General features: G+C 54.7%; 2 protein-coding genes across 2 annotated transcripts; both read right to left on the bottom strand.

Annotated features, from left to right (window-relative positions):
* Window positions 1-10,471: 10,471 nt before the first annotated feature.
* LOC142409366 (sulfotransferase 1B1-like) lies at window positions 10,472-13,197 on the bottom strand. The gene is made up of 8 exons (XM_075500782.1): window positions 13,043-13,197; window positions 12,405-12,553; window positions 12,042-12,170; window positions 11,843-11,940; window positions 11,551-11,677; window positions 11,369-11,463; window positions 11,111-11,291; window positions 10,472-11,035 (listed from the first exon to the last, which is right to left on the bottom strand). The coding sequence occupies exons 2-8, from the start codon at window positions 12,550-12,552 to the stop codon at window positions 10,923-10,925; spliced, it is 891 nt and encodes a 296-aa protein (XP_075356897.1). The 5' UTR covers window position 12,553; window positions 13,043-13,197; the 3' UTR covers window positions 10,472-10,922.
* Window positions 13,198-13,372: 175 nt separating this feature from the next.
* Window positions 13,373-14,488, bottom strand: LOC142409367 (sulfotransferase 1B1-like). Its single transcript, XM_075500784.1, has 5 exons — window positions 14,432-14,488; window positions 14,181-14,322; window positions 14,025-14,119; window positions 13,767-13,947; window positions 13,373-13,692 (listed from the first exon to the last, which is right to left on the bottom strand). The coding sequence occupies exons 2-5, from the start codon at window positions 14,320-14,322 to the stop codon at window positions 13,580-13,582; spliced, it is 531 nt and encodes a 176-aa protein (XP_075356899.1). The 5' UTR covers window positions 14,432-14,488; the 3' UTR covers window positions 13,373-13,579.
* Window positions 14,489-17,801: the final 3,313 nt, after the last annotated feature.

The raw sequence follows: 17,801 nt of genomic DNA, 5'->3' as shown, positions 1-17,801 counted from the left end.
CATAGGCATCCTTAAGCCTCCTCAACCCTTCTACAGCCGTGTCCATGCTGGTAAATAATATGAATTACTGGCAGTCATGCCCCAGCCCCTGCAGAGGGCTGCTGTCTCTCCAGGCTTCACTATTAATTCAAGTTGCTGCATCTTTACAGAGGAAGAAACTGCAAGTGAGCCAGTCCCCTGGATGCCAGCTCTGGAACTCACATGAATCACTTGTGTTGCTCCCATGAACTAGTGATGCCAGAGGCAGGCCAAGGAAGGAGAGGCCACAGGGTACATTTAAGTTTCTGACTTGGAAGCGGCATCCTTTTTCAGGGTGAGATGTTAGAAGTGCTGATGTTTCCCATTCTGAGAGAAGGCAACAAATCCTTCATTCGGGTGATGATAATGCCAATAATAACATGTAGTTTGTTCTGATATGTGACAGGTGGTTCCCAACTGCTCCCAGACAACTCTTCACGCAGGGAGGTCATTGCTGCTGTCTGGGGCACATCGCCACCAACCTGGTCATGTTGTGTGCTCAGTTCAGGTGCCTAAACATGGGGCTGGGGCCCTCCTGGCCCCTAAAGGTGCTTTGCAGAGCAAACCCCACATCTTCTGGGTGGTTCTCACTTGGAAAGTCGGCACTTGAACGTAAGGTGCTATGCCCTGGAAAGAGCTCTTAACCACCAGGAGCCAAAATGACAACTAAAACCCTTGCATATAACGATACGCTTGATCCAACACAATTTGGGGAACGAATGCCATGCAGCAAAAAACTCTTACCTAGCGGAGTCTTCCAAGGTACGTAAGCATCGTGCTCTGAGTTGCAAGGTGCAATTTGCTACACCGGTTTGTTTCTGTTTCTTGCTGCTCACCTCCTCTGTGCCTGGGCTGCTCTGGCGAGGTTGGGTATTGGGCAGAAAGAGCTTAAATAAGTAGCACTCTGAACTGGGCTTTTCCAAAGGAGGAAGTAATACAATATGGGATGATCACACCAAGGTGTGTATTCTGGGATTATTAATTGCTTTCTTATGCTCCAGTAACTTAATAGTCAAGATGGTTTTCCCCATGCTAGGTTATATTATAATATTACAGAGCCAGATTTTCAGAAGGACTTTGCATCCTGTAGCTCAGAAATATGGTGTCTGACTGCTAAAAAGATTTTTCACTCCCTTTAGGGTCCCAGCTGGTAAAACAAAATTGTTTGTTAAGTAGTAGACTTGTTTATAAACTGTCCACAGGAACAAAGAGAAAATCTTGTGGTTTGTTTGCAGTTTTTCAAATGTTGGTGTGTTACCTGTGCTGGGTGTGTGGCCCTTGATTCTGGAGATCTAGGCAAGTTTTTAATGACTTGAAAATACAGGAATCTGAAGATGCACCTCCATGGTTTTTAAATATTCTCCATAATATTCAACCTGACTTTTTCTAAACCCTCAGAATTCAGGGCAATTATGCCAGCATGTTTCAACAGTAATTTGGCCTTACAGCCAGGTGTTTCACTATGATCTCTCCATAGACCTTTGTATTCAGGGTATTATCTTTTTTCAGGCTAATTTAGCTTATTTGGGAAAGTCCTACAAGAAACTTAAAGCTTTTCCGGCAACTATTGAAAGGCCATGTTCATGTGGCCCCTCAGTAACTAATTCCTCCATAGCAAATGAGAGCTATTACTAGGGGAACCAGAGGGTTAAATTTGTCTTGTTTCCGTGCCAGCTTTTAAAGATGATACTCAGATTACTCTTAATGCAGAAAAGATAAGCATTTTGAGAGAGTTAAAGGACAAAATCCAGCAACTGAGAGAAACATGGGGCTGAAGAAAGTAGATGGTGTTGTCTGTATTTCACACATCTAGCATTACTAAGTAGAAGTGCTGCAGACACTGATGTCACTTCCAGCCTTATTAAATAACGACAGGCTTTTCGAGGTGAAGGCGAGTTATGCAAAATTTAGGCAATACAAACTAGTGTTTTCCATATACGGGTCTCTTCACCATTTTGCTGAATGGGGGTTATGGTGTACACGGCCACGTTTATTTCTAGAAAACCTTGATGCCAGCCAGCACCTCAAAAATTCAGTGCCAGGGTAGAAAAGGGAAGCTTTTGCCCTGAGAAGCACCAAATGTCTCTGTGGTTTTCCTTTCACTTATTACAATAATGCAGCTTCTGGACTGAAAGCAGACTTGAAAGTCTTGACTATCTTTTTTTTTTTTGGGTGGGGTGGTGGGAGGCTGGATGGGGAAAATATGAAGGTTGGCTCATCCCTGAGTATAGACAGTGGATTGAGCCATTTTGCAGAGGCACATGTGCAAGTACTCAGTAAAACCCCTACTCCCATGTAATCCCCAGGAGTAGTAAGGAAACGAGCAAAAGTTAATGAGCTGAAATAGCCTTACTATAACCACCTTTCTCAGCTAAATTGTATCTTTATACCTCTGCCTTGCAGCTGTAGGACAAAAATACCACGAGCTAGGTTTATAACATTTCACTTGTTTTTATTGATTGAGTTTAAGATTTTATGAACTCTCTTCACTGCTGTTGCAATGCTGCAGAGGCACCTTGGCATGTAAATGTATAGACACCGGGGTGGCTTGCACTGGAGCCATTTCCACTCTGCAAAGTCAAAAAAAAAAAGAAATGAAAGAAGGTCCAGGCTAAGTTTTGTGTCCCTGCTAGGAATTGTGCATTTTTGGTGGAGAAGAGGTGCTGCACCCTGTCCCTGCCAGTTCTACAGTGAGGTGCAGCAGCAGAGATTTGCCGAAGCTGCCTGCAGATAGGGCACACCCCTGTCTTGCCAGTATCTGTCTGACCCCCAAGGGAAAGCTGAGTGCTATGGAGATGGGCAAATCTGCCAATACTGAGGGTATGGACATGATGGGACTCATCTAGAGTGGAGACTTATCTGGGGTCACCAGCCCAGAAAGGGGCAGTTGCTCTCTCCCTCCCACCTTCTCATGTGTGTTTGCTACTCATGCCCCCATGCCAAGCCTTTCGCTGTGCGAGGTCACCTTGTCAATGATTTATTTTAGTGGATGAGTTTGCTGCTGGGCCAGGGAGGATTTGGGCAAAGACAGGCTATCACGGAGCAGGGGTCCCCCTGAATGGTTGGCCAGCAGCCATTGCATTGAGCCACATAGGAATGTATTCACATGCTATAATGCATTTGTGTGTTCATAGCTCTGCAGGGGAATGAAAACTAAATTGAAATCCCTACTAAATTTTGACTGAATCCACCAATTGTACATAACCCTGCTGCTGTACTGTAGCTTCTTGCTGGCTTTCTGGTTTAAAAAAGGAATTTGGAAACAGAGCAAAGCTCATCTCTGGCCAGGGGAAATTTATCAGAAATAATTTTTTCTTACTTGGATGCAGCCTGTTCAAGGTCCTAAGCCACATCTGTGTCTGGCAGGAGCAAAGTTTTGCTGTTTGACGCTAGAAGCTGCTAGCACGAGGTTTGTACCTGGGCCTCGGTACACAAGTGGTACACTTGCCGCTTATTCCCCAGAGGTATATCCATGTGGGAAGTCTGCACCTCGGCACGCATCCTCAGAGACAGCCTTCTTGCCAGCACTGCCTGCGACCACGACTCCTCTTGTGTTTCAGCATGCAGGGAAGGCAGAGACTGCTTTTCCTCTGATATTGCAGGTTTGGAGCTGATCCATCGTGGCTCCGTCTGGGATGCAGAGGGGAGCACCTCATCTGCTGCTAACTGGAGTGTGGAGGAGTGTTTCTGCACATCTGTCTGGGAGGCAAATAGAGGCACCCCCTCTGCTCCCAGGAAATCAGGTCTGGAGGTTCGGACTTGGGCTTCACCTCATAACTGTGAGGGATGCCATTTCATCCAGAGGGTAGTTCACCAGGACAGGTTTGTGTTTCCTCCTCTGTTTGCACTGGAGTCATGGGTGGGATTTTGGCTGGGGCTGCTGTATCCTGCACCTGGGGTGTTTTGAGGCTGGGTGAGTGACAGGGAGGAACATTCTCTGCTTTGGATATTATCAGCTCGGATGTCTAGACCTCCGCATGCAATGTGGGAGCACCCTTGGCCACTCTTACTGTGAGCATCAAGGACTTCCCCTGAGCCGCTGCCTCTAAGCCAGCAGGAAACCCACGGGTGTCTGTGCGCGGCTGTGAGGAGGAAGGCTCCTCCGGCCCCGCTGGGGCTTTCACCCACCATGTGTGCACCTTGGCATCAACAAGCAGCAGGAAGAGAGGCACTGCACTCATATCAAGGGGTTCAAAGTCCTGGTTTTACACGAGTGTTTACAAGGGAGCTGCACTCATCCTGCCCTGATTTGCTAGATGGTGTTTTAAGGGCAAAGTTACTTCTGCAATCCCTCCTCTGGCCTCATAACCAAATACTTATTTCTTTCCCGGGGTCTTAGCAGTTTGGCTCTACACAAAACTTCTGGGGCACAGCATTTTAGCCTCCCCTAGCTGGTTATGTCACATCTGTTCAGCTGCTAACAAGCACCATATCTACAGCAGCGAGGGCAGGTGCTGTTAGGATTGCACTTTGAGCCCAGGGACAAAAGATATAAATACAAAAAACCTGGTTCTCATAGAGAGTAGCAAACGAAAGCACTTCTTGAGGTGTGTTTGATGCCCCTATACATTGCACAGGAGCTGCTATCTGAATTATGAAGAGGAAAGAGGTGTCATTAGAGAGTCATCTAACAGACCAGAGATGCTTTGGGGAAACAAAAAACAAATCCGTGTGCTTCCACACAAATGGAAACATCTAAGGAGCAAAGCAGGGGCAATTGGAAGGCCTGGCTGTATATCCAAGCAGCAACAAACAGGCGTGCAAGAGATTTAGGGAGGGAAGAAAATCTGGAACAAATTACAGGGGAACAAGTTGTTGACATTAGTGGAGGAGCAGTCTTCAGCAAGAGCAGCGGGGCCAAAACACATGCTGGTGGTGCTGAGTCACAACAGTAGGAGTAAGAATGAAAGGAAATTCCTGTAGCAAGATGTCATGATATTGAGGGGCTGAGAGATAAACCACCAGAGGAAACCCAGCATCTGAATAGACTAAGATGCCTTCAGCCCAAAAATACACAGCTGGGGGAGGCTGTGTTATGAGGAAAGCCTATAGAGTGCTGAAGGATGGGGAAGATCAATGTGAATGAATTGGTGGTAGTACCTCAGTGCATGAAGTAAGGGACCTCAACCCCCCCCCCCAAAAAAAAACCCCAAGTTGTAGGGGAAAAGCAAATCCCCAGGGGAGGTACAATGTGCTATGGGACATGGTGGAAGTCACAAGAGTCAGGATTTGAAAGGCAGATTTGTAGAAGACAAAATTACAGAGTGACCAGACACAGGGAACCACATCTGGCTCAGGACCTGCTTTCCTACATGGCATCTTTTCTGTATGACAGAAGTGGCTGAAGCCACCGCTCACCACTTCAGGTATCTCTGCTCCTGTCTGTAATTACCTGGATTATTTTTACTGTCTCCTCTTCTGGCATCTCTGGCTCAGTTTTGTTTGCACTGAGACTGGAAGGTAAGAGGGGACAGCAAGGTTCAGAGCCTGCTGCGTTGTTCTGTAACGAATCAGTACAACCAAGTGATACACAAACTTCATCATACAACACAGAGAAGCTCCCAGCATCTGAGAGAGGACCAGAAACCATTTCCACTTATTTTATTATGACTTAAAATAACATTTCTTCCAAGGAGGGATCTCAGTATCTTCTCTTTTTCACCTTGTTTCCTTCCCACACATCCAGGTAGGTAAGACCTATCTCTGCTGTGACGCCCACCATCCCCACTTTTGTTGTCTTTATGGTACCTAATGGCCAAATGCCAAGGATTTTGCTGAATGGTGGCATTTAACTCGGTTTTGGTGCCTGTATTCCTGGACAGGTCCCACCTGACTGTCAGTCTCATCCCTGGAGCACAGTGGAGCTGTTTCACATCCAATAGCCCCTGCTTCAGCGCTGGGTTGTGCCTGGCTGTATCCCTGTCGCCTCACCTGTCCCCCAGGTCCCTTTTTTTAACCTCTGGTCATTTTTTTTAACCTCTTGACCTATTTCACTCACTACTGAGAAAGAAATCGCATATTCAGCAATGTTTCATGCCTACAAGCAATGAATATTTCCTCCAGGTTGCAGGCAAGTTTGTCTTGCACATGTACCAAACAGAAGAGAGGACGATGAACACAGGCAGGAGAGGACAGCATCGGCAGAACCAGGACCCAACAACCATCTGACTCGCAGTTTCCTTTTCCCATTTAAGAATGATTGCGACATAAAACCAGCTATTTCAAAAGCACCAGCTTTTAGCAATGCTGTTCCAGCCCCCTACCTGCATCATAGAATCACAGAATCCTATAGGTTGGAAAAGACCTTTAAGATCATCGAGTCCAACCGTAAACCTAACACTACCAAGACCACCACTATACCATGTCTCTAAGCACCTCATCCAAATGTCCTTTAAATACCTCCAGGGATGGCGACTCAACCACTTCCCTGGGCAGCCTGTTCCAATGCTTGATAACCTTCTCGGTGAAGAAAAATTTCCTAATATCCAGTCTAAACCTCCCCTGGTGCAACTTGAGGCCATTTCCTCTTGTCCTATCACTTGTTACCTGGGAGAAGAGACCGACCCCCACCTCTCTACAACCTCCTTTCAGGCAGTTGTAGAGAGCAATAAGGTCTCCCCTCAGCCTCCTTTTCTCCAGGCTGAACAACCCCAGCTCCCTCAGCTGCTCCTCATCAGACTTCTGCTCCAGACCCTTCACCAGCTTCGTTGCCCTTCTCGGGACACACTCCAGCACCTCAATGTCTCTCTTGTAGTGGGGGGCCCAAAACTGAACACAGTATTCGAGGTGCGGCCTCACCAGTGCTGAGTACAGGGGCATGATCACTTCCCTACTCCTGCTGGCCACGCTATTTTTGATACAAGCCAGGATGCCATTGGCTTTCCTGGCCACCTGGGCACACTGCTGGCTCATATTCAGGCGGCTGTCAACCAACACCCCCAGGTCCTTCTCTGCCAGGCAGCTTTCCAGCCACTCTTCCCCAAGCCTGTAGCGTTGCATGGGGTTGCTGTGGCCCAAGTGCAGGACCTTGCACTTGGCCTTGTTAAACCTCATACAATTGACCTCGGCCCATCGATCCAGCCTGTCCAGGTCCCTCTGCAGAGCCTGCCTACCCTCAAGCAGATCAACACTCCCACACAACTTGGTGTCATCTGCAAACTTACTGAGGGTGCACTCGATCCCTTCGTCCAGATCATTGATAAAGATGTTAAACAGGACTGGCCCCAACACAGAGCCCTGGGGAACACCGCTTGTGACCAGCCACCAACTGGAGTAAACTCCATTCACCACCACTCTTTGGGCCCAGCCATCCAGCCAGTTCTTTACCCAGTGAAGAGCACACCCGTCCAAGCCATGAGCAGCCTGTTTCTCCAGGAGAATGCTGTGGGAAACTGTGTCAAAGGCTTTACTGAAGTCTAGATAGACAACATCCACAGCCTTTCCCTCATCTACTAGGCGGGTCACCTAGTCGTAGAAGGCGATAAGGTTGGTCAAGCAGGACCTGCCTTTCCTGAACCCATGCTGGCTGGGCTTGATCCCTTGGTTATTCTCTACGTGCCGTGTGATAGCACTCAGGATGATCTGCTCCATCAGCTTCCCCAGCACCGAGGTCAGGCTAACAGGCCTGTAGTTCCCCGGGTCCTCCTTCCGGCCCTTCTTGAAGATGGGCGTCACATTAGCTAATCTCCAGTCAGCAGGGACCTCCCCAGTTAGCCAGGACTGCTGGTAAATGATGGAAAGGGGCTTGGTGAGCACATCTGCCAGCTCCTTCAGCACTCTCGGGTGGATCTCATCAGGCCCCATAGACTTGTGAGTGTCTAAGTGGTGCAGCAGGTCACTCACCATTTCCCCCTGGATTATGGGGGCTCCATTCTGGTCCCCATCCCTATCTTCCAACTCCGGGGGCTGGGTACCCAGAGAACAATTGGCCCTGCTATTACAGAATCACAGAATCACAGAATCATATAGGTTGGAAAAGACCTTTAAGATCATCGAGTCCAACCATAAACCTAACACTGCCAAAAACCACCACTACACCATGTCTCTAAGTACCTCATCCAAATGTCCTTTAAATACCTCCAGGGATGGCGACTCAACCACTTCCCTGGGCAGTCTGTTCCAATGCTTGATAACCCTCTCGGTGAAGAAAAATTTCCTAATATCCAGTCTAAACCTCCCCTGGCGCAACTTGAGGCCATTTCCTCTGGTCCTATCACTTGTTACCTGGGAGAAGAGACCGACCCCCACCTCTCTACAACCTCCTTTCAGGTAGTTGTAGAGAGCGATGAGGTCTCCCCTCAGCCTCCTTTTCTCCAGGCTAAACAGTCCCAGCTCCCTCAGCCGCTCCTCATAAGACTTCTGCTCCAGACCCTTCACCAGCTTCGTTGCCCTTCTCTGTACGCGCTCCAGTACCTCAATATCCCTCTTGTAGTGGGGGGCCCAACTGGAGGCAACAGACTGAGGCAAAGAAGGCATTAAGTACCTCAGCCTTTTCCTCATCCTTGGTCACTGTGTTCCCTCCCCCATCTACTAGGGGCTGGAGATTCTCCTTACCTCTCCTTTTGCTGCTAATGTATTTGAAGAAGTGGTTTTTGTTGTCTTTTACAGCAGCAGCCAGATTGAGCTCTAGCTCAGCTTTGGGGCCCTTCTAGTTTTCTCCCTGCACAGCCTTGCTACACCTTTGTAGTCCTCCTGAGTTGCCCGCCCCTTCTTCCAGAGGTCACAGACTCTCCTCTTTCTCCTGAGTTCGAGCCAGAGCTCTCTAGTCAGCCAGGCCGGTCTTCTTCCCCGCCGGCTTGTCTTTCGGCACCTGGGGACAGCCCACTCTTGTGCCTTTAGGACTTCCTCCCTAAAGAATGTCCAGCCTTCCTGGACCCCTTTGCCCTTTAGGGCTGCCTCCCAGGGGACTCTCTCGACCAGTCTCCTAAACAGGCCGAAGTCCGCCCTCCAGAAGTCTAAGGTGGCAGTTTTGCTGACCCCCCTCGCCGCTTCTCCACGTATCAAAAACTCTATCATTTCGTGATCGCTCTGCCCAAGACAGCCTCCAACCATCACATGGCTCACAAGTCCTTCTCTGTTCGTGAACAAGAGGTCCAGCGGGGCACCTTCCCTCGTTGGCTCACTCACCAGCTGTGTCAGGAAGTTCTCTGCCACACGCTCCAGGAACCTCCTAGACTGTTTCCTCTCTGCTCTATTGTATTTCCAGCAGGCACCCGGCAGGTTGAAGTCCCCCACAAGAACAAGGGCTAGAGATCGTGAGGCTTCTCCCAGCTGCTTATAGAATAGTTCATCTGTCTCCTCATCCTGGTTGGGTGGTCTGTAACAGACTCCCACCACAATATCTGCCTTGTGGGCCTTCCCCCTGATTCTCACCCATAGACACTTCACCCTATCATCACCATCATCGAGCTCTAAACTATCCAGACACTCCCTGACGTACAGGGCTACCCCACCGCCTCTCCTGCCTCGCCTATCCCTCCTGAAGAGTTTATAGCCATCCATCGCCGCACTCCAGTTGTGCGAATCATCCCACCACGTTTCCGTGATGGCAACCATATCATAGTTTTCCTGATGTACAATGGCTTCCAGCTCCTCCTGCTTGTTGCCCATGCTGTGTGCATTGGTGTAGAGGCACTTCAGCTGGGCTGTCACCCGTGTCTCCTTCATAGGAGAACACCCCTTGCGTGCTTTGAGGCGTTTCACTGGCATTTCCCTCTGGGCTCCTATTGCCTCAGTATCCCCTAGCTCAACTCTGTTCGACTTCGGCTGTGCCCCAGCATACCCCGCACATCTCAGAGACACAGGCTGAGTGCCCTCGCTGGCACCCGCTCCCTCTAACCGTGGCACGTCGTCCCTCAGCTTCCCTCAGGCAAGCCTGATATTATCCCCCTCCCCCTTCGAGTCTAGTTTAAAGCTCTGTCGATGAGCCCCGCAAGTTCCTGAGCAAAGATTCTCTTTCCCCTTTGAGAAAGATGAATCCCATCAGACGCCAGCAAACCCGGTGCTGTGTAGGCCATCCCGTTGTCAAAAAAAACAAATCCGTGGCGATGACACCAGCCACGGAGCCATGTGCCATGGTGCTGCAGTGTGCCCTTTAGCTGTGGTTCTTCTGGCCATGGTGGGAGGGGGAACAGATGAGGGGACCCTTTCCTCTGACCCCCTGGGGACCTGCCATACCTGATGGGCAATGTGACTGTGGGGACACTGGCACAGCATAACAGCTTCCAGGTCCCTGGGAGCAGAACAGCACAAAAGCAAACAGCAAAATCCTCCCTTTTGCCTCCAGCTTCGTTGCTCCCGGGTGGAAGGATTGGTCCCAAGCTCCCCAGGTTGTGTCCATCTCCTGGCCACCCTGGGGCTGGTTTTGTCCCCATCCTGCTCACCTTGTCGCTTCCACCTGGCCCCAGCAGCAAGGGGGGTGCATGGCCATCACCATGCCCAGTCCTGTCCCATTCACCCCCAAAGGGTGACATCAGCAGGGGTGTTTCTGAGGTAGGAGGCAGTGGGTGTGGGGCCCTATGTGAGCACTGGCCATGGTAGAGATGCGCATGTGGAAGCTGCTAACAACATTTATTTGTCGCGTGCTGGAAACACCTCTGTACCGCGTACTGGCTTTTTTATTCCTCCAAAAAAACCACACAGGCGTATCCTATGCATGTCCTGGGCGGACAATGAGAGACTGGGGCAACATGAGGTGGGATGAGGATCGGCGGCAATTTGTAGCAATGCAGCAGCTTTCACACAGGTGCAAATTTGGGAGGAAGAAACAGAAGTAAAACACTGTTTTTGCAAAAGTCCCCCTGGCACAGGGAGGCCAGTGAGACGCAGGCAAGCTGGGGCAATGCAGGAGCTGCTTCCAGGAAGTGGGACTGGGTGGGGGGTGGATGTCACTCAACAGCGCCGTCTCAAATCTGGGTGCGGAAGCACAGGTCGGTGCCTGACATCTTCTGCACGTAGTCCTGGTCGAAGCGCTCGCTCTGGGCCACGGTGAAGTGGTTCTTCCAGTCTCCAGCAGTGCCTGGGGCCGGGCGAGACGGGGCTTAGCGGGGGCCCGGGGGGCACGATGCACCGGGAGCCCCCCGGAGCCGCTCACCTTTGCGCATGAAGGGGGAGACGCCCTGGTCCATGAGGTGGGAAGGCACCATGCTGTAGTTGGTGGTAGGGTTGTCCCGCATGGCCTCGAAGGAGGTGTGTCGGGTGATGGCGTCCAACGCCGCCTCCGGCAGCTCCCGCCCCAGGAACTGGGCCACCTTGGCAATCTCCCGGCGGAGGTCCTGCAGGACACAGGCTGATGCTCACCCCTCCTGCCATGCCCCCAGACTCCACACCACCATCCACTCAGGTCCCTCACCTCCTTCAAGTCCTCGTAGAAGAGGTAGAGGATGGGGTGATCCTTCCTCCGCTCCCAGTAGTCCTTGACGTGGTCGTACCAGGAGCCATATGCCACTGCGTGGGGACAGCATTCAGGGGGTGTCAGTGGAGGGGCTGGAGGAGGGATATGGGGTGAGCCCTCCCAGGGGTGCCCTGTTCCACCTCTGCCGGCCATGAACTCTTCCAGGTACTGGGCCCATGTCCCAGGGTGTGGCTCGAAGTTGTTCATCAGGTCAAAGTGGTAGAAGGAGACGGCCACGTCCTTGGCATTGCGCCCCACATAGATCATCTGCAGAGGGGCCATGGGGTACAAGGGGCAGCCCCAGCACTCCCAAGAGGGGGGATGCTCCAGCCCCTAGGGCTCCCGACACTACTTAGGATGGGGGGAGTCCTGCCCCAGGGGAACAGCAGGGCTGCAATGCTCCCCGGGGCAGAGACCAGGCGTGGAGATTACCTTGCAGCGGTTTTCCCAGAAGGACTTGGGCAGGATATGTGCAGGCAGGTGGGTCTTCACCACGCGGGGAGAGGGCATGGTAGCCAGCAGGTCCGTCCCTGGGGGACCCCAAAGCACATCCCCAGCGGGCTCTTCGCAGAGTCCCCCTGGGCTCAGCCCTCAGTGGGCCGCCCACAGCCAAGCCCCCATGTCACGCTACCTGCTGGCATCTCCCCGGGGGCAGAGAACTCCAGCATGGGCACCCTATTGGAGATAATGTCCCTCTTGCACTTCTCAGCGTCGCCACCTTGCAGGATCATGTCCACGATCTCGCTGACCCAGGTGGTGCCTGAGGAAAGCAACGCACCGCGGGGGGGGTGGGGGTGGGCAGGGTGGCTTTGGGGGGCTCAGCACCGACGACCCCCCGGACCTCAACCAGGCGCCGTGGGGGCGAAGAGAAATCCCGCACGGCTCTGTCCCAACAGCCCCGAATGTGCTGTGCACCCGCAGGCAGGGGCTCCCAGCCGTACAACACGCTCGCCCACCCAGCACCACGACGTCTGGCGGGCTCCGGGACGCTCACCGGATTTGGGGAAGGTGACCACCACGATGTCCTCGGGGCGGCTCTGGAAGGTGTCGACCCGGTCCCAATCGCGGGCGAAGGCACTGACCATGGGGATGCCGTGCACCGTGCGCCAGGGCTGCCGCAGGTAGGCGTCCGAATCGGCCATCCTGCCGGGGACGGGGACGGGGACGCGGACGCGGACGCGTGGGGGGGCTGGCCGGTGAGCAGGGCCCCCCTCGCCCTCCCGCGGCGGCCGCTGGCCAGGGCAGCGCGGGCACCTGGCGCCCTGCCCGCCCGGGGAGCAGCAGCGATGCCGCCGGCGCAGGGACCGGAGTCACCGCGGCCCTGCTGCCGCGCCCGCCGCGGGGGACGGGGTCCCGTCTGCGGGGGCGGGAGCCCACCCCAGGGCCCGGCGAGGGCTGGGGGTGCCGCAGGGTGCCGGCCTCGCCCAGGCCAGGCACCTCTCCCCTGCCTCAGCGCCCCAGGGGAGCAGGGAACCGGGTCCCCGGGGTTACCGCAGCAGCCCTCAGCCCAGGGGCAGGTTTAGGGGAGCTGTCTGCACCCCAAGCCCACCACCCCGGACCCCGCAGCACGCAGCCCCAGGCGGCTGAGCGTGGGCAGGGCACCCCCAGGGCACCCCGGGGCACCCGGCTCACCTCGCCGTGCCGCTCTGCGCCGGGGGGGGACAGGGTGACACCAGGAGGGTGACGCGGGGCGGCTGACGGCAGAGGACAGGGAAACGCGGGGCCCCCCGGCGGCTCTCACGGGAGGAGAAGGGAAGAGGCAGGGCGGGCAGGGGCAGCAGCGTTTGCCAGCGCTGTGGCTGCCGGGAGGGAGGAGCGAGCACGGGGAGAAGCCGGTGGCCACTGACCACATATAGATACGGTTTAAGGTGACACCCACACGTGGATTTGCCGAAATCCTCTGCCATCCCGTGGGCTGTCCCCCTGCCACGGCGGCCGAGGGGACTGGGGAGGCCCCGGCTTGTCCCCAACCCGAGGAGAGGCCAGCGGCCCTGGAGGGACGGCTGGGTTGGGGACTCAGCGCAGGCGCAGGGCAGTGAGCATCCCGTGGAGGGGCAGGGGGGACATTTTATTTCTCTCCAGCAGTCCCAGGAGAGGGGAAGGAGCCTCTGGCATGGCAGCGGTGCCATCAGCACGGGTCGAATTTGGAGGGCGTCCGGCGGCGCCTCCTCAGAGCTGGGTGCGGAAGCGCAGGTCGGTGCCTGACATCTTCTGCACGTAGTCCTGGTCGAAGCGCTCGCTCTGGGCCACGGTGAAGTGGCTCTTCCAGTCTCCAGCAGTGCCTGGGGCCGGGCGAGACGGGGCTCAGCGGGGGCCCGGGGGCACGATGCACCAGGAGCCCCCTGGAGCCGCTCACCTTTGCACATGAAGGGGGAGACGCCCTGGTCCATGAGGTGGGAAGGCACCATGCTGTAGTTGGTGGTGGGGTTGTCCCGCATGGCCTCGAAGGAGGTGTGTCGGGTGATGGCGTCCAATGCTGCCTCCGGCAGCTCCCGCCCCAGGAACTGGGCCACCTTGGCAATCTCCCAGCGGAGGTCCTGCGGGACATGGGCTGATGCTCACCCCTCCTGCCATGCCCCCAGACTCCACACCACCATCCACCCAGGTCCCTCACCTCCTTCAAGTCCTCGTAGAAGAGGTAGAGGATGGGGTGGTCCTTCCACCGCTCCCAGTAGTCCTTGACGTGGTCGTACCAGGAGCCATATGCCACTGTGTGGGGAGAGCAGCCAGGGGTGTGTCAGTGGGTGACAGCACCCCACAGGGTCCCCACATCCACCCATGGGTGCCCTGTCCCACCTCTGCTGTCCATGGTTCCGGGCCCACATCCTGGGCTGTGGGTGCAGCTTGCTCATCAGGTCAAAGTGGTAGAAGTAGATGGCCACGTCCTTGGTGTTGCACCCCATGTAGATCATCTGCAGAGAGCTTGGTGACACGTGGGGACTTGCAAGGTCCCAGCGGGGCACATCCCCCCCCTTATCTCTGCTGGGTCCCTTCAGGTGTGTGTCCCCTCCAGCCTGTTACCTTTCAGCGGCTTTCCCAGAAGGATTTGGGCAAGATGTGAGCTGGGATCTGGGCCTTGTTCATGTCAGGGGATGCCATGACCCCCAGCTGCTCCATGCCTGCAAAGAAGATTTCCCCCAGGAGCATTCCCACTGCTGATGGGGTGCCCCCCCCAAACCAAGCCTGCCCCCCATATGGGACCCACTGCCCCCCCGCCACCCCCTGCCACCATGCTACATGACGGCATCTTCCCAGGGGCAGCGAACTCCAGCATGGGCACCTGGTTGATGATGGCATCCCCCTTGCATTTTTCGGGGTTGTTGCCTTTCAGCATCATGTCCACGATCTCACTGACCCAGGTGGTGCCTGGGTCAGGTCAGGAGAGGTCAGGCATCCGGCTGGTGCCATTCCCACCGGAGCCCCGTCTCAGGCACCAGAGGGGCACCATCCAACGGCGTTGCCTTTCGGCATCCCCCCAATTCCCAGCCCGGGGGCCTGCAGGCTAGTGCCTCCCTTCCCGAGCACAGCCTCTGTCCAATGCCCAGGAATGCTCACCGGATTTGGGGAAGGTGACCACCACGATGCCTTCGGAGCAGCTTGGAAGGTGTCAACCCGGTGCCAGTCGTGGGTGAAGGTGCTGACCATAGGGATGCCATGCACTGTGCACCAGGGCTGACGCAGGCAGGTGTCTGAATCGGCCATCTTGCTGGGGATGGGAATGCGCGGGGGGGCTGGCTGGCAGCAGGGAGCATCACGGGGCCACCTCATCCCCCAGAGTCCCCAAAATCTCTGCTGAGCCCAGCCATCTCGGCCACAGGAAGGAAACCATGCCCTGCTTGCTGGCACCCTGGGAGGTGGCACCTGCCTCCTGTGGGGATTTTGGGGCCGGCTGGCAGTGCAGGGAGCATGGAGGGGCACAGCCGGCCCTGGGGGGCTCAGGTCAGCGCAGGCAGTGGGCAGCTGCCCATACGAAGCTGGCAGCACTGTTCCTGGGATGTAAAAGCTCGCAGGGGCTTTGCTGTCTGGGGATTCAGGCTGCTTTTTGCCCTGCCCCGGGCTGTTTTTTATCCCAGCTCTCTGTTGCTCAGCAGCACGGGGAAGCCTTGCTTGGGGGGGGGAGTGTCCTGGTTTCAGCTGGGATAGAGTTAGTTTTCTTCCTAGTAGCTGGTATAGTGCTGTTTCAGATCTAGTATGAGAATAATGTGATAACACACTGACATTTTAGTTCTTGCTGAGCAGTGTTTATACTAAGTCAAGGACTTTTCAGCTTCCCATACTCTGCCAGTGAGGAGGTGCACAAGAAGCTGGGAGGGGGCACAGCCAGGACAGCTGACGCAAACTGGCCAAAGGCATATTCTATACCATATGATGTCATGCTCTGTATATAAACTGGGGGGAGTTGGCTGGGGGAAAGTGATTGCTGCTCGGGGACTGGCTGGGCATCGGTCAGCAAGTGGTGAGCAGTTGCATCACTTGCTTTTCCTGGATTTTGTTCCTCTCTCTCTCTTTTGTCATTTTTCTTTTCATTACTTGCCCCCCCCCCCCCCCCCATTAAATTGTTCTTATCTCAACTGATGACTTTTCTTACTTTTGCCCTTCCAATTCTCTCCCCCACCCCACGTGGGAGGAGGGAGAGTGAGCAGCTGTGTGGGGCTTGGTTGTTGGCTGGGCTTACACCACAGGGGGCTATGTGAGGGTTTGAAGGAGATGGGAAGGGGGAGGCTCGCAGGACTCTCCCCTGGAAACCTTTCCACCTGCTGGCTGGGACAGAAACGCTGGAGATGCCGGCTGCGAAACCCTCACGCTGTGATTTTTGGAGAGCGGCTTTGTGGCTGGCCTCTGTCTCCCAGGGGCTTGCAGGGACACCGAGCCCCTCCAAGCCCCCCGTGCCCACCCATGCAGGCCCTATGCTTGTGAGGCTGGGGCACCCCAAAACAGGCCGAGCCCCTGGCCCATTACCGGGATCTCCCCGTTACCTGCCTCTTCATCGGGCGCTCTGGCAGGGAGGAGGCAAAGCTTTGCACGCAGCTTGGTGGGGGTGGGTTTGTTATTTTCCCTTCCCCACATGGAAAACGGAGGCGCGGGGAGGTGCCTGGCCCTATGGGAGACCGGGGGACATCATTCGCAACCTGGTCCCGGCGCTGCAGAGGGAGGAGAGCAGGGAAAGGCCAAGCAGGGATGGGGACGCAGCCCCTCTAGGGACCATCCCCAGACGCCTGTGATGAGCTGTGCCGTGCTCAGCACCCCCCGGTAAACACCCAGATGGCAGGGGGAGGGAAATCACAGCTTTCCCCTGCGCCCGCAGAGGCAAACGCACGAGGAAATCCCAACCCACGTCCTGGGGGGTTTGAACATCACCCTGTGCCCATCTGGGGGTAATACCCCTGGACGTTCCCAGGTCCTCCACTGGCACAGAGCTCGCTAGTGGGATGTGGGGTCAGGCTTTGGTCACCCCACCCCCACCCCCGCCAAGGCACTCAAAAACACGGGTCCAAAGTTTGCAGGGTTGCAAAGCAGGAGTGCAGCCGATACCGTGCTTCTAGGAAAAGGGTTTAAAGGTGCCAGTGGTGGTGAAATGCTCCTCCTTAGCTGCTTCCCACGGGTGAAAGCAAGCTGGGAGGGAGTGGGGTGGGCAGGAGACATGGCAGCTGGGCAGGGGGAGCAGCTTGCCAGTTTGCAACCTTGAGAAAAACGTCCCTGATTTGTCCCCAGGGCCGAGTTCCCAGTGAGGCACAACACGCCATGTCAGGCGTTCAGGTGTTTTGTAGGCAGGGACATGCCCTCCCTGCCTGTCCGTCTGTCCATATGCCAGCAAAATTGGCTGCATGTCCAAACCCCGCAGGCAAAGCCAGGAGCTGGGGAAGTACAGAGGTCTCCATCGGCATTTAAATAAATGCATGGAAAGGATTTACTCCTATGGGAGAGCTTCCCTCACAGTGCTGCTGCTCTTTAGGAGTCAGATCCAGGTTGCATCTCTTTGGGGATGAAACAACCCCACGAGACTGCCTTGCCAAAAAGCTGCAATCCTGGAAACTTGTTGTGGTTTAACCCTAGCCAAACATCCCCCCCTTCCTTCTTCTTCCCCCAGCTTTATATGCTGAGCATGACGTCTATGGTATGGAATAGCCCTTTGGTCAGTTGGGGTCAGCTGTCCCGGCTGTGTCCCCTCCCAACTCCTTGTGCACCCCCAGCCTCCTCGCTGGTGGGGTGGGGTGAGGAGCAGAAAAGGCCTTGACTCTGTGTAAGCACTGCTCAGCAGTAATGAAACCATCCCTGTGTTATCAACACTGTTTTCAGCACAAATCCAAGCCATAGCCCATACTAGCAACTATGAAGAAAATTAATTCTATCCCATGCAAAATAGCACAAAACTCAAGAACAGGCTGGAAAC

The sequence above is a fragment of the Mycteria americana genome, chromosome 4, assembly GCF_035582795.1.
Source record: "Mycteria americana isolate JAX WOST 10 ecotype Jacksonville Zoo and Gardens chromosome 4, USCA_MyAme_1.0, whole genome shotgun sequence".
In the NCBI taxonomy this organism is placed as follows: domain Eukaryota; kingdom Metazoa; phylum Chordata; class Aves; order Ciconiiformes; family Ciconiidae; genus Mycteria; species Mycteria americana.
This window is presented reverse-complemented; position numbering and strand designations above follow the sequence as displayed.

Coding starts and splice junctions, on each gene's coding strand:
- LOC142409366 (XM_075500782.1), bottom strand. CDS start 12,552: ATGGCCGATTCGGACGCCTACCTGCGGCAGCCCTGGCGCACGGTGCAC. Junction 11,678..11,842: donor TCTGGGAAAACCGCTGCAAG/GTAATCTCCACG, acceptor GCCCCTCTGCAG/ATGATCTATGTGGGGCGCAA. Junction 11,464..11,550: donor AGAGTTCATGGCCGGCAGAG/GTGGAACAGGGC, acceptor GTCCCCACGCAG/TGGCATATGGCTCCTGGTAC.
- LOC142409367 (XM_075500784.1), bottom strand. CDS start 14,322: ATGATCTACATGGGGTGCAACACCAAGGACGTGGCCATCTACTTCTAC. Junction 13,948..14,024: donor TCTACGAGGACTTGAAGGAG/GTGAGGGACCTG, acceptor CATGTCCCGCAG/GACCTCCGCTGGGAGATTGC. Junction 13,693..13,766: donor CTCCCCCTTCATGTGCAAAG/GTGAGCGGCTCC, acceptor GCCCGGCCCCAG/GCACTGCTGGAGACTGGAAG.